We start from the raw sequence: 13,074 nt of genomic DNA, 5'->3' as shown, positions 1-13,074 counted from the left end.
GTCACTTGTGGGGGTTTCCACCATTCTGACACCCTATGAGCCTCTGAAAACCTGGCTTGGTGCAGGAAAACAAAATGTACTTCAAAATGTATAAAATCATTACTAAACTTGTAAGTCTTCTAAATTGCTAAAAAAAAAAAATTTTTTTTTTTTTCAAAAGTGCTGCCAAAATAGAGTAAAGCGATGGAAATATATATTTAATTTAAAAAAAATGTACATATGTGACATATTGCAGTTAAAAATAGGGAAAAATGATAATTTTTACAACATTTCTTCAATTTTTCTATTTTTTCATTAATTTCCGCAAATCGTATCAGTCTACTTTTACCACTAAAATAAAGTACAACATGTGACGAAAAAACAATGTCAGAATTACTTGGATATTCAAAACTTTCGCACAGTTATTCTCTGATAAAGTCAGACATACCAGATTTAACAAATCTGGCTTGGTCATTAAGGTCTTTTCAGGCCCGGTCATTAAGGGGTTAAAGACGACTTGTGGCGCCAAAACATAAACGCCCCCAAAAAGACACCATTTTAGAAACCACACCCTTCAAGGGATTAATCTATAGTGAGCCATGTAACCCCACGTGTTTTCCGCTGAATTTCTTGAATTGGGCCGTGAAGGTGAAAATCGACAATTATTTTTTTTTCACACAAAGTAGTTTTAGCTCAGATTTGATTTTATTTTTTCACAAGGAATAAAGGAGAAAAAGCCTTTGTAAAGCAATTTCTCCTGAGTATGCCAATAACCCATATGAGGACATAAACTGCTGTTTGGACCCAGAGCAGGGCTCAGAAGGGAAGGAGCTTCATTTGGCTTTTGGAGCTCAAATTTTGCTAGAATGGTTTTGTCACATTTGCATAGCCCCTGAGGGGACAAAAAAGTGGAACCCCCCCCCCCCCAAAGTGACTTCAATAGGGAAACTCCTCCTCAAGGAATTAGTTTAGGTGTATAGTGAGCATTTAAACCCCACAGGTTTTTTGCAGAATGTATTAGAACTAGGCCGTCAAAATGAAAATAGACTTTTATTCCACTAAAATGTAGATTTTTATTTTTTTTACAAAGGATGGGAGAGCACCCCAGCATTTGTAAAGCCATTTCTCCCGAGTACGGCAATACCCCACATGTGGTCATAAACTACTGTTTGGTCACACGGCAGGGCTCCGAATGGCAGGAGCAATATTTGGCATGCAGATTTTGCTGGGTCGGTTTTTGGGTGCCTTGTCATATTTGCAGAGTGGGTACTGATCATTTTAGCTCCTAAGTTTTTTTAATTTTCACAAGCTGTAATGGGAGAAATTAAGTAACAATTTGTGTGGTGTTTTTTTTTTTTTTGTTTTTTTTCCCATTACCCCTTGTGAAAATGAAAACTTAGGAGCTAAAATGATCAGTACCCACTCTGCAAATATGACAAGGTGCCCAAAAACCGATCCAGCAAAATCTGCATGCCAAATATTGCTCCTGCCATTCTGAGAAAATGGCTCCTGAATTTCAGACGTAATTGCATGTACTCGCGTTTTGCGGGGCGTCTTTTACGGACGTAATTTGGAGCTGTTCTTCGTTGGAGTCAATGAAAAACTGCTCCAATTACGTCCCAAAAAGTGTCCTGCACTTCTTTTGTCGAGGCTGTTATTTTACGCGCCGTTTTTTGACAGCGACGCGTAAAATAACAGGTCGTCGGCACAGTACATCGGCAAACCCATTGAAAGTAATGGGCAGATGTTTGCCAACTTATTGGAGCCGTTTTTTCAGACGTAATTCGAGGCGTAAAACGCCTCTATTACGTCTGAAAATAGGTCGTGAGAACCCAGGCTTATGGCTACTGCTCACTTTGACAACTGTGTTAAGCACTTTTTGTGACAGCTATTTCAGCTCCCTATCGCCACAGGAGAGTTGTGGCTGACCCGGTGTCAGCCCGATCTCGCAGTATACAGCCCAATGTGCCATTGAAGTTAGGTTTGTAGATGTACGCCACAGCTGCCCAAGACATCAGTGGATGTACATCTACGGGTTGGCAGTAGGAAGGGGTTAATTGATTATTTTATGTAGATATAAATTTACAGCATGAGTAAATCTATTGGGGTAATTGGCATCTGAAGGTGAAAAACACTGTATGACTTCTGTCACACATTCTGTTTTTTTTTATCCCAAAAAAGCTAACTTTTTTTTTATTAATCGTATGTTTTACTACCTGTGCCATTTTTTCACATTGCATCACATGATCTTTGAATCACGTGATTTGCAAAGATTCCTCTTTGCAAGACCGAATATATTCTGGGGGAAAAAATGCACCAAATTGACACTTGTGTTTTTTTGTAGCGGAAAAACAAACAATTGGAGTTTTTTTTTATAGTGCATTTTATGTTTCTCCATTTACTTTAAAGAGGCTCTGTCACCAGATTTTCAAACCCCCTATCTCGTATTGCAGCAGATCGGCGCTGCAATGTAGATTACAGTAACGTTGTTTTTTTTTTCAAAAATGAGCATTTATGACCATTTTTATATTTATGCAAATGAGCCTTTACTTTAAACACGCCCAGTTGTACTTATGTCCAAGTGGGCGTGTATTGTGTGTACATCTGGGCGTTTTTACTTGTTTTACTAGCTGGGCGTTGTGAATAGAAGTGTATGATGCTGACGAATCAGCATCATCCACTTCTCTTCGTTACCACCCAGCTTCTGGCAGTTCAGACACACAGCGTGTTCTCGAGAGATCACACTGTGACGTCACTCACTTCCTCCCACAGGAACTTCATCGCATCGGATGAGCGAGGACACGCTGTGTGTCTGTGCACTGCCAGAAGCTGGGTGGTAACGAAGAGAAGTGGATGATGCCGATTCGTCAGCATCATACACTTCTATTCACAACGCCCAGCTAGTAAAACAAGTAAAAACGCCCAGATGTACACACAATACACGCCCAGTTGTACATAACTTTAAACACGCCCAGTTGGACTTAAGAGAGGCTCATTTGCATAAATATAAAAATGGTCATAACTTGGCCAAAAATGCTCGTTTAAAAAAAAACAAAAAAAAACGTTACTGTAATCTACATTGCAGCGCCGATCTGCTGCAATAGGAGATAGGGGTTTGAAAATCTGGTGACAGAGCAAAACGTCGAGCAGCAGCGGTTTTTGCTAACTGTTCTTTTCTCTCCTAGGGTAAGGTTAGTGTTTTCAAGCTTAGCCGCTCTTTTGAAGTTTGAGCTGATAATCCAGCTTTCGGAAGCCTACCCAACTGTCCCTCTGGCCATTACAGTGAATAATATTATTGGAAGCGTTGCGTAAGTATAGATGAAATCCATGGAATTCCAATTTTCTGGAATGTCAAACATTTGCTGTGTATTTATATGTATCGGTCTCGTGGATTCTTGTGTAGTGAAGGTGTGAATCTGCTCATGTGTCTGGTATTGTGGATTTTGATGCTAATGTGCTGTGCTTTACATTTCAGTGACCGCACAGTAACGGAGATTCTGTCAAACGTACCCGTCGGGCTCTGGTATTTGAAAAGAATAGTGAAATCCATACATGAACATCTCCTCGTTTAAATGAGTTCCAGTTTTAAGACGACAAAATGTGTTATGTTAATGTACAAATAAAGGCTTTTTGTGTTTTTCATACAGTGGAAACATGTATGATTTTTTTTTTTGCCAATTTCACTCCAGCCTTTATTTTTCCTGGTCTTGTTTTTATAAAGGTTCCCATTGCCTTCACTCCTTCCCGACATTTGTCGTATGAATACGTCATGGAAAGCTTGTGCTTCCCGCATTTTGCCGTATCCATACGACAAATGATTGACGTCTGTGCCACCATCCCCGGGTGACTGCTGCATCTTATAGCTGACACCCTGGGGTAATGGCGAGGACCGAAGTTTGCTCCGATCCCTGCCATCAACCCCTTAAATGCAGCTGTCAAAAGCAATCGCTGCAATTAAGTTGTTTGCAGCTCATCGGAACCCCTGCAATAAAATTGTAATACTAGCCTCCCTGTGTGCCTAGCACGGAAGCCTTCCAGGACCCACCCGGCGGCGGAGCCTGAAAGGCTTTCTTGGCCGATGGCGCCAGCTCAGGAGCTGAGCCTGCGTTCTCAGCGGTGGATGTCAGCTGTATGTTACAGCTGACATCAACCTGTAACAGCAGGAACCGGAGCTAGCTCCGATCCCTGCCATTAACCCCTTGGATACAGCGATCAGAAGCGATCGCTGCATCTGAGAGGTTGCTTGCAGATCGCCAGCCCTGCCATGCAATCGGGGCTGGCGACTGCTGCTATGGCAACAGGAGACCTAACCATGGCCTCCTGCTCCTCCATTACAGAAGTCCATTAGGCCCCGCTGGGAAGTCCCCCTAGTGGGACTTGAAAAAAAGTGTGTAAAAAAAAAAAAAAAGTTTTAAAACACAAGTTTCAAGTAATAAGGGAAAAAGTGCGATTGCGTTTTATTTTATCAAGTCCTTTTATTGAAGAAAAAAAAAAAAACAATAAACCAAACATATTTGGTATCGCTGTGACCGTTCGCTGAACTATAAAAATATTATTTATTCCACGCGGTGAACGGCGTAAAAACAAAAATACCCGTAAAAAAACTACCAGTTTCTGTGTTTTGGTCACTTTGCCCTACAAATATTGGAACAAAAAGTCACATGTATTCAAAAATGGTACCTATAAAAACTATAGCTCGACTCGCTAAAAACAAGCCCTCATACAGCTCAGTCAACTAAAAAATGTAAACGTTATGGTTCTCGCTATATGGTGACAGAAAAAATACATTCTTTTTACAAAAGCAATTTTAGTGTGCAAAAAGTTGTAAAACAAAAGTGCTAGAAATTGGGTATCTCCGGAATCCGACTGACTCGCAGAATAAAGTTAACATGTAGTTTATAAGGCATGGTGAACGCTGTATAAAAAACCCCAAAAAAAAAGTTACTTCACCTTGCCTCCCAAAAATAGGATAAAAAGTTGCATGCGCCCCAAAATGGTACCAATAATAACTACGGCTCGTCCCGCAAAAAAACAGCCCTCATACCACAAATAAAATTAGTTAAGGCTCCAATAAGTCTGGAAATAAAAAATGACGTTGTGCAGCTCCAAGGGGAACATTTCTTCTGTTTCAAGAGGTGAATTTTCAAGGCTCTAAAATTGGGGAACCAGGAAGAGGGGGGGCCCAAACATATTCGCTAGAAGCGAGGGCGCCCGTATTATACCAGAACAACACTTCTCACCTTTGCAGTTCGGGGAATTTTGCTGGGGAATGTGGACCAAACTGGGGATAAGGAAGGATATCACTTATCAATGCGACACTGGTCTGTGCAGAAAGGATTGCTTCACAGCGTAACACACATCTATGGATCATTTTACTGTTTTGCTTTTTTTTAGCCCAATTATTATACCACCTGACTATGCCCCTGATGTACTGTGCACCCACATTATAAACCGAAACACCAGCAATACTCAAACAAAACTACCGAGTAAATCCACACTCCAAAAGCCAAATGGTGCTAACTCCCCTCTGAGCCATACAGTGTGCCCAAACAGCAGTTTACTTCCACATATATGGCATCGCCATACCCGGGAGAACTCTTTTAACAATTTTTGCCATGTGTCTCCAGTGGCACAAGCTGGGCACGACATATTTTCCACTGAAATGGCATATCTAGGGAAAAATTTTCATTTTTTACTTTGCACCATCCGCAGCACATTCATTTATGGAAAAGTCCTGTAGGGTGAAAATGCTCACTACACCCCTTAATAAATGCCTTGAGGGGTGCAGTTTCCAAAATGGGGTCTCTTCTCAGGGGTTTCTTTTATTACTTCACATCAGAGCCTCTGAAATTGTGAACCAATACTGTGTAAGTCACCAAATTAGGCCTCAATTTTACATGGTACTCTTTCACTCCTGAGCCCTGTCAAATGTCCAGGCAAAAAATTAGGTGTTACTCAAACCGGGAAACGCAGCATAATAATTAGAGAGCTGTCTTGTTATGATGGCACAAGCTGGGCACCACATTGGCTAAACTATGGAAAAAATCCCATTTTCATTCTGTAACAAAGTGCACACTAACTTCTGCAAAATACCTGCGGGGTTAACATGCTCACTACACCCCTAGGTGAATACCTTGAGGGGTGTAGTTTCCAAAATGGGGTCACTTCTGGGGGGTTTCCACTGCTTTGGTACCACAGGTGCTTTGCAAATGTGACATAGTGACCAGAAACCAATCCAGCAAAATCTGCACTCCAAAAGCCAAATGGCGCTCCTTCCCTTCAGTGCTTTACAAACGTTGGGGTTCTTTGTTTCCTTTGTTGAGAAAATGAAAAATTGTGAGCTAAAGCTACGTCTTATTGAAGAAAAGGGATTGTTTTTATTTTCACTGCCCAATTCTAATAAATTCTAAAACACCTGTGGACAGGGTCAAAATGCTCACTATACCTCTAGATAATTTTTCAATGGGTGTAGTTTCCAAAATGGGGTCACTTGTGGGAGATTTCCACTGTTTTGGTCCCTCAGGGGCTTTGTAAATGTGACCTGGCCTCCGCAAACCATTCCTGCTCAATTTTGAGCACCAAAAGCCAAGTACCACACTCTCCCTTCTAAGCACCGCTGTGGGTCCAAACATCCGTTTATGACCACATGTGGGGTATTTTACTCTGGAGAAATTGCTTTACAAATTTTGTGGTGCTTTTTCCCTTTTAGTCCTTGTGGAAATTAAAATATATTCGCTAAACCTACATTTTCTTTGAAAAAATGTAGGTTTTAATTTTTACGGCCTACTTCTAATTTCTGCAATAAACCTGTGGGGTCAAAATGCTCACTATACCCCTAGATAATTTCCTTGTGGTGTGTAGTTTCCCAAATGGGGTCACTTTTGGGGTGTTTCCACTATTTTGGCCCCACGAGACCTCTTCAAACCGGACATGGTGCCTAAAATATATTCTAATAAAAAGAAGGCCCCAAAATCCACTAGGCGCTCCTTTGCTTCTGAGGCCGCTGTTCCAGTCCATTACCACACTAGGGCAACATGTGGAATATTTCCTAAATCTGCAGAATCTGGGCAATAAATATTGCGTTGTGTTTCTCTGGTAAAACCTTCTGTTACAAGAAAAATTGATAAAAAAATGAATTTCTGCAAACACAAAATTTGTAAATTTCACCTCTACTTTGCTTTAATTCCTGTGAAACCTCTAAAGGGGTAAGAAACTTTCTAAATGCTGTTTTGAATACTTTGAGGGGTGCAGTTTTGGAGGTTTCTAATATATAAGATCCTCAAAGCCACTTCACAACTGAACTGGCCCCTGTAAAAATAGCCTTTTGAAATTTTCTTGAAAATGTGAAAAATTGCTAAAGTTCTAAGCCTCGTAACGGCCTAGAAAAATAAAATGATGTTCAAAAAAACGATACTAAAGTAGACATATGGGGGATGTTAATTAGCGACTATTTTGTGTGGTATAACTGCCTGTCTTACAAGCAGATACATTTACATTTAGAAAAATGCAAATTTTCCACAAAAGTTTGGTGGTTTTCACATTTAAATACTGAATGTTTTGTGCAAATTTTGGCAGTAACAAAGTCCAATGTGTCACGGGAAAAAAATCTCGAATGCTTTTTCCTTTTCCAAGCAATTCTAAGTTATTACCACATAAAGTGAAACCTGTCAGATTTGAAAAATTAGGCTCCGTCCTGAAGGTCAAAAGTGGCCAAAGAGGGAAGGGGTTAAGAACACAGTAAGAATTTCCTGTTAGGCCTCATTTACACGAGCGTAATATACGCGCGTGCTTTTCACGCGTGTCGTACGCACCTATATTACTCTATGGGGCAGTGCAGACAATGCGTGAATTTTGTGCAGCGCGAGTGCGTTGCGTAAAACTCACGACGTTCTATAATCGTGCGTTTTTCGCGCATCACGCACCCATTGAAGTCAATGGGTGCGTGAAAACCACGCATGCCGCACGGAAGCAGTTCAGTGCGAACTGCGTGATTCGCGCAAGAGCTGTTAAACTGAATGTAAACAGAAAAGCACCACGTGCTTTTCTGTTTACAAACATCCAAACGGAGTGTCAGAATTTAGAGATGAGCGAACCGAACTTCACCGGGTTCGGCCGAACTCGTTTTGACCGAACCCGGGAAAAAAAATTCCGGTACGCAACGTCAGGAGACAGTCACTGTCCAGGGTGCTGAAAGAGTTAAACTGTTTCAGCACCCTGGACAGTGACTTCCGATCACAATATACATGAACGTGTTAAAAAAAAAAAAAATTCTGACTTACCGATAACTCCCGGCTTCTTCCTCCAGTCTGACCTCCCGGGATGACAATTCAGTCCAAGCGACACGCACACGTTCGTGTAAATGAGGCCTTACTCTGTTATAGAGATTACATCTTAGTCTTCGCTACCGGTATGGGCTATTGCTAAAGTAATTGGATAACTGTCATTTCTAAGACTTGTTACAGACTTGGAGTGCTCTATACAGAACACATAAGCTCTTTTGGCACCGTTCAGAGTTCTATACCGGCATGACGTTCTAAGCAAAGGTCCATTTAAATCAATCACCGGTTATTAAGTGGGGTTTTTGCATTCTATAGAGCCCCCCCCCCCCCTTCATTCTGGAAATCGGTGGTCTGAGATCAGACTTCACCAGTGTGGTCTTCGCAACAAAAACGCAGCATAAATTGATAATGCTTCAGATCTTAAATCCACAGCGCAGGTCAATTTCTGAATGTTTTGGCTGCAGGTTTTCTTTTTTCCCGCAGCGTGGACATGAGATTTTATAAATTGCTGCTACTATAGATGCTGCGGAATTTCCGCACAGAATGCAACAGGGTTTACGCTATGTGGGAACCCGGCCTAATGAGCAAGGAAACGGATAATTAACAGTCCACAAGGTTGATCTTCAAAACCGCTCAACAAAAGTCCCACTACTTTATATATTGTCACGATCTAGCTTCAGATCAATGCAGTTCAAATACATTTTAGAAACTAAACTTCCAAACCTGGAGATAATCTCGGATGAGAAACTTAGTTGTGGGATGGTGATTGCAAGATATACGGTATATATTGTTCTTTTGCTTTCCGGAAGATGCAGTGTACAAATGTAAATATTTGTCCTGAAATTAGTCGTTCTACAGGGACCTTTTATAATTCAATATTTTGTCTGTTCTTATGTCTTGTTTAGGCCTCATGCACACGACCGTATTTTTTCCCACCCGTAAATACTGGCGTAAATACGGGTCCGGTGTCACACGTATTCCACCCGTTTTGCACCAGTATTTACGAACCCGTGCTCGTAAATATGGGTCCGGTGTCACACGTATTCCACCCGTATTTACGAGCACGTTTTTGGCGGCAAAATAGCACTGCACTAATCGGCAGCCCCTTCTCTCTATCAGTGCAGGATAGAGAGAAGGGACAGCCTTTTCTGTAATAAAAGTTAAAGAAATTCATACTTACCCGGCCGTTGCCTTGGTGACGCGTCCCTCTCTTCACATCCAGCCCGACATCCCTGGATGACGCGGCAGTCCATGTGACCGCTGCAGCCTGTGATTGACCTGTGATTGGCTGCAGCGATCACATGGCCTGAAACGTCATCCAGGACGTCAGGCCCGATGTCGAGAGGGACGCGTCACCAAGGCAACGGGCGGGAGACCGGACTGGAGGAAGCAGGACGTTGCCGGTAAGTATGAACGTCTTTTATTTTTATTTTTTACAGGTTTATACTGATCGGTAGTCACTGTCCAGGGTGCTGAAAGAGTTACTGCCGATCAGTTAACTCTTTCAGCTCCCTGGACAGTGACTATTTACTGACGTCGCTTAGCAACGCTGCCGTAATGACGGGTGCACACATGTAGCCACCCGTCATTACGAGAGCTCCATAGACTTCTATGGACTGTCCGTGCCGTTATTACGGGATGAAATAGGACATGTTCTATCTTTTTCAACGGCACGGGCACCTTCCCGTGAGAAAACGGGAAGGCACCCGTCGCCAATAGAAGTCTATGAGCCCGTTATTACGGGTCGTGATTACGACCCGTAATAACGGGAGTTTTTACGGTCGTGTGCATGAGGCCTTAGTTTGTTTTTCTATCTCAATAAATGAGTGCAACCTTTCTGAGTAATGTGTTTTAATTGCAGCGGTCAAACGGTGTGTGGAGTTTTTATTTTTTTTAAATGTAAGGGTATGTTCACACCGAGTATTTTGACGCAGAAACCGGCCGAGAATGTCTCCCATTGATTTCAATGGGAGGCGGAGGGACATGCCATATCTTCGCACGGTTACGCCTCTGACCTCCCATTGACATCAATGGGAGGCAGAGAAAGCGCATTTCTGAGTTTTATGCCCGCAGCGCTGGCCGAGGGGGGTGAAAATCGGCGTGCAGGCAGAGGAAAATCTGCCTCAAAATTCCAAGGTTTGAAATCTGAGGGATAGCAGTGTTCCTCCTAAATAAGTTGCCACCCCACCTCCCCCATGTAGACCGTGTCATACAGCCCCACCCCTCCCCTTGTAGACTGTCATACAGCACCTCACCTCCCCCTTGTAGACAGTGCCATACATCTCCGCCTTGTAGACAGTCATACAGCCCCACCCCTCCCTCTTGTAGACAGTGCCTTACCTCCCCTCCCCCTTGTAGACAGTGCCTTACAGCCCCCCACCTTCCCCTTGTAGACCGTGCCTTGGAATCCCACCTCCCCCTTGTAGACCGTGTCATACAGCACCTCCCCTCCCCCTTGTAGACTTTCATACAGCCCCCCACCTCCCCCTTGTAGTGTCATACAGAACCTCACCTCCCCCTTGTACAGTGTCATACAGAACCTCACCTCCCCCTTGTACAGTGTCATACAGCACCTCACCTCCCCCTTGTAGACTTTCATACAGCACCACCTCCCCCCTTGTAGACAGTGACATACAGCCCCCCATCTCCCCCTTGTAGACAGTGCCTTACAGCACCCCCACCTCCCTCTTAGACTGTGTCATACAGCACCTCACCTCCCCCTTATAGACAGCGCCCCCACAAATAAAACAAAAGCTATACGCACACGCACACGAACGGAGCTGCTCTACGGGATCATTGCGTGATCCAGTGACGTCATCACACCGGCCTATGCAGGGATCCTGTCCCGGCACCTGATCGGCAGCAGGCCTGTAGCCTATAAACTGGCAGAGCACGGAGATACCTCCCTGCCCTGCCATAGTGTACAATAGTATCTGCAGCCTAACGACGCAGATACTGTTGAATGTGGTGTTGCTACCGATATAACGGCACCACAGGGCATAGGGTTTCGGCACGGGTCCCCCCTTGCTGCGGGCTCCGTAGCAGCTGCTAAAGCAATAGTTACGCCACTGAGCAGAGAAGGAAGATCCGGGCAGAAAGGCTGCTGCAGAGTCCACGGGCACTTAAGAAACAACAGCAGGGAAAGGGAACCATCGCAGTGCCCCCTTCCACCTGCTGGAGTGATGCATCCTCTGCGATGGCACAGGTCCCACACCACAAAGGCCGGCTCTGCCTGTACCCACGATAGGTTAGAAGTGTTTAATTGCTGGGGTAGCACCGATCATGAGAATGGGGCCCCCCAAGTCCAATTTGAACAGAGCAGCAGTCGTGCATCCTCTGTGACACATGGTGATAGCTGCTGTACTCGCCAACTCCCAAAACGTCAATGCAGCAGATATAAGCCATTATTATGTGAAAATACACGTCATTACAGCCAGAGGGGCAGGAGAACTACAAGTTGCAGCAGGCAGCACGGCATATAATACACATAAGCAATAAAGGTCGTTCTCCAGCTGTGCAAACATCCAAAAGAACAGTTCTATGCGATTCTTACAAATAGACTAAACCACTAGTGATCGGCAGTTCATGAATGATCAGTGCAAAATGAACTGATCTTCAAAGTGAACTAAGGGCCGGTTCACATCGCTTTCCGTTGAGGGTTTCCGTCGTGGAAAACCGCAACGGAAAGTCAAACTGAAACCACAGCTTCCGTTTGCATCACCATTGATATCAATGGTGACGGAAACATTGCTAATGGTTTCCGTTTGTCACCGTTCCGGCCGTTTCCGTTTTTTCGACCGAGTCAATAGCGCAGTCGACTAAGGGTCAGTGCACACAGTTTTTTTTACACGTTTTTTTGACCCGGAAACTGTGTTGGAAAACGCGCCAAAAAAATTGCTGAAAATGCCCTCCATTAATTTGAATGTGAGGCGGAGGCGTTTTTCCCCGCGAGCGGAGAAAACGGCTCGCGGGAAAAAGAAGGGACATGCCCTATCTTCGGGTGTTTACATCTCTGACCTCCCATTGACATCAATGGGAGGCAGAAAAAGCGTATTTCGCAGCGTTTTTTGCCCATGGCGCCCAATGGTCGCGGGTGAAAAACGCAGCGAAAATCAAAAAACCCTGTGTGAACCCAGCCTAAGACGCCTCCTGAGCCTATGATTGGTTCAGGACAATACATATTGTCATTATATGCTATTGGCTAAATGAAATCCAAATTAATGTCATATTGTAAATGATTGGCTGGAATAAATCACTGGAGGACGGGCATCGGTTGACATACCGGTTACAAATTTCAGTCTAATATATTTTGGCCCATGATTGCGTTAACAAACACTTTAAAAATACCGGTTACTTATTCAAATCTGGAAAAAGTGTCAGTCTACCCACTTTGATGCCAACTTTCATGCCCAGAACCTGTTTGGGCCAGGCTGATTTCGACTGATTTTGATGTGGGGTGTTCCTCTCTATGTTGGTAGTGTGAGATCAGTGGCCCAAAGTCATGTAAGCCTATAAATCACACTTTGTATCGCCCACTTTGATGCCCATCTTTGTGCCAGCTCAGTGTTTTCACTTCTGTGCAGCTTAGGCCCTGTTCACACTGAGGTTTTTTTGCTGCGGAAACTGCGGCAAAAAAAGGCCGAAATTGATTTCAATGGGAGATGGAGGCGTTGTTTTTTACCGTGAGCAAAAAAAAAAACGCTCATGGGAAAAAAAAGCGACCTGCCCTATCTTGAGTTTTCCACCTCAAATACCCCATTGAAATCAATGGGAGACAGAAATAAACACGTTTATGGCCGCGATTTTGACACGTTTT

The 13,074-nt window shown here is 43.6% G+C and overlaps 1 protein-coding gene and 1 long non-coding RNA gene across 6 annotated transcripts in view; one reads left to right on the top strand and one right to left on the bottom strand.

Annotated features, from left to right (window-relative positions):
- The window catches only part of KNL1 (kinetochore scaffold 1), a 71,739-nt gene extending 68,116 nt beyond the window's left edge, over window positions 1–3,623 (top strand). For all 4 annotated transcript variants that reach the window (XM_075844800.1, XM_075844801.1, XM_075844799.1 and 1 more), the window contains 2 exons: window positions 3,165–3,287; window positions 3,455–3,623. In XM_075844800.1, the coding sequence (XP_075700915.1) occupies window positions 3,165–3,287; window positions 3,455–3,551 (220 nt within the window). In that variant the 3' untranslated portion in view covers window positions 3,552–3,623. The remainder of the gene's footprint in view (window positions 1–3,164; window positions 3,288–3,454) is intronic.
- Window positions 1–13,074, bottom strand: part of LOC142665210 (uncharacterized) — a 34,437-nt gene that overhangs the window by 20,408 nt on the left and 955 nt on the right. Inside the window, exon 1 of one of the 2 annotated variants that reach the window (XR_012851446.1) lies at window positions 11,023–11,134. The exons of the other annotated variant lie outside the window; for it this stretch is intronic. This is a non-coding gene — a long non-coding RNA (uncharacterized LOC142665210). Of the gene's footprint in view, window positions 1–11,022; window positions 11,135–13,074 lie in introns of those variants that run through there. 2 annotated transcript variants of the gene reach the window in all.

Source organism: Rhinoderma darwinii, chromosome 12 (genome assembly GCF_050947455.1).
Source record: "Rhinoderma darwinii isolate aRhiDar2 chromosome 12, aRhiDar2.hap1, whole genome shotgun sequence".
NCBI lineage: Eukaryota > Metazoa > Chordata > Amphibia > Anura > Rhinodermatidae > Rhinoderma > Rhinoderma darwinii.
The sequence above is the reverse complement of the archived record's forward strand: the minus strand, read 5'-3'. Positions and strand labels throughout refer to the sequence as shown.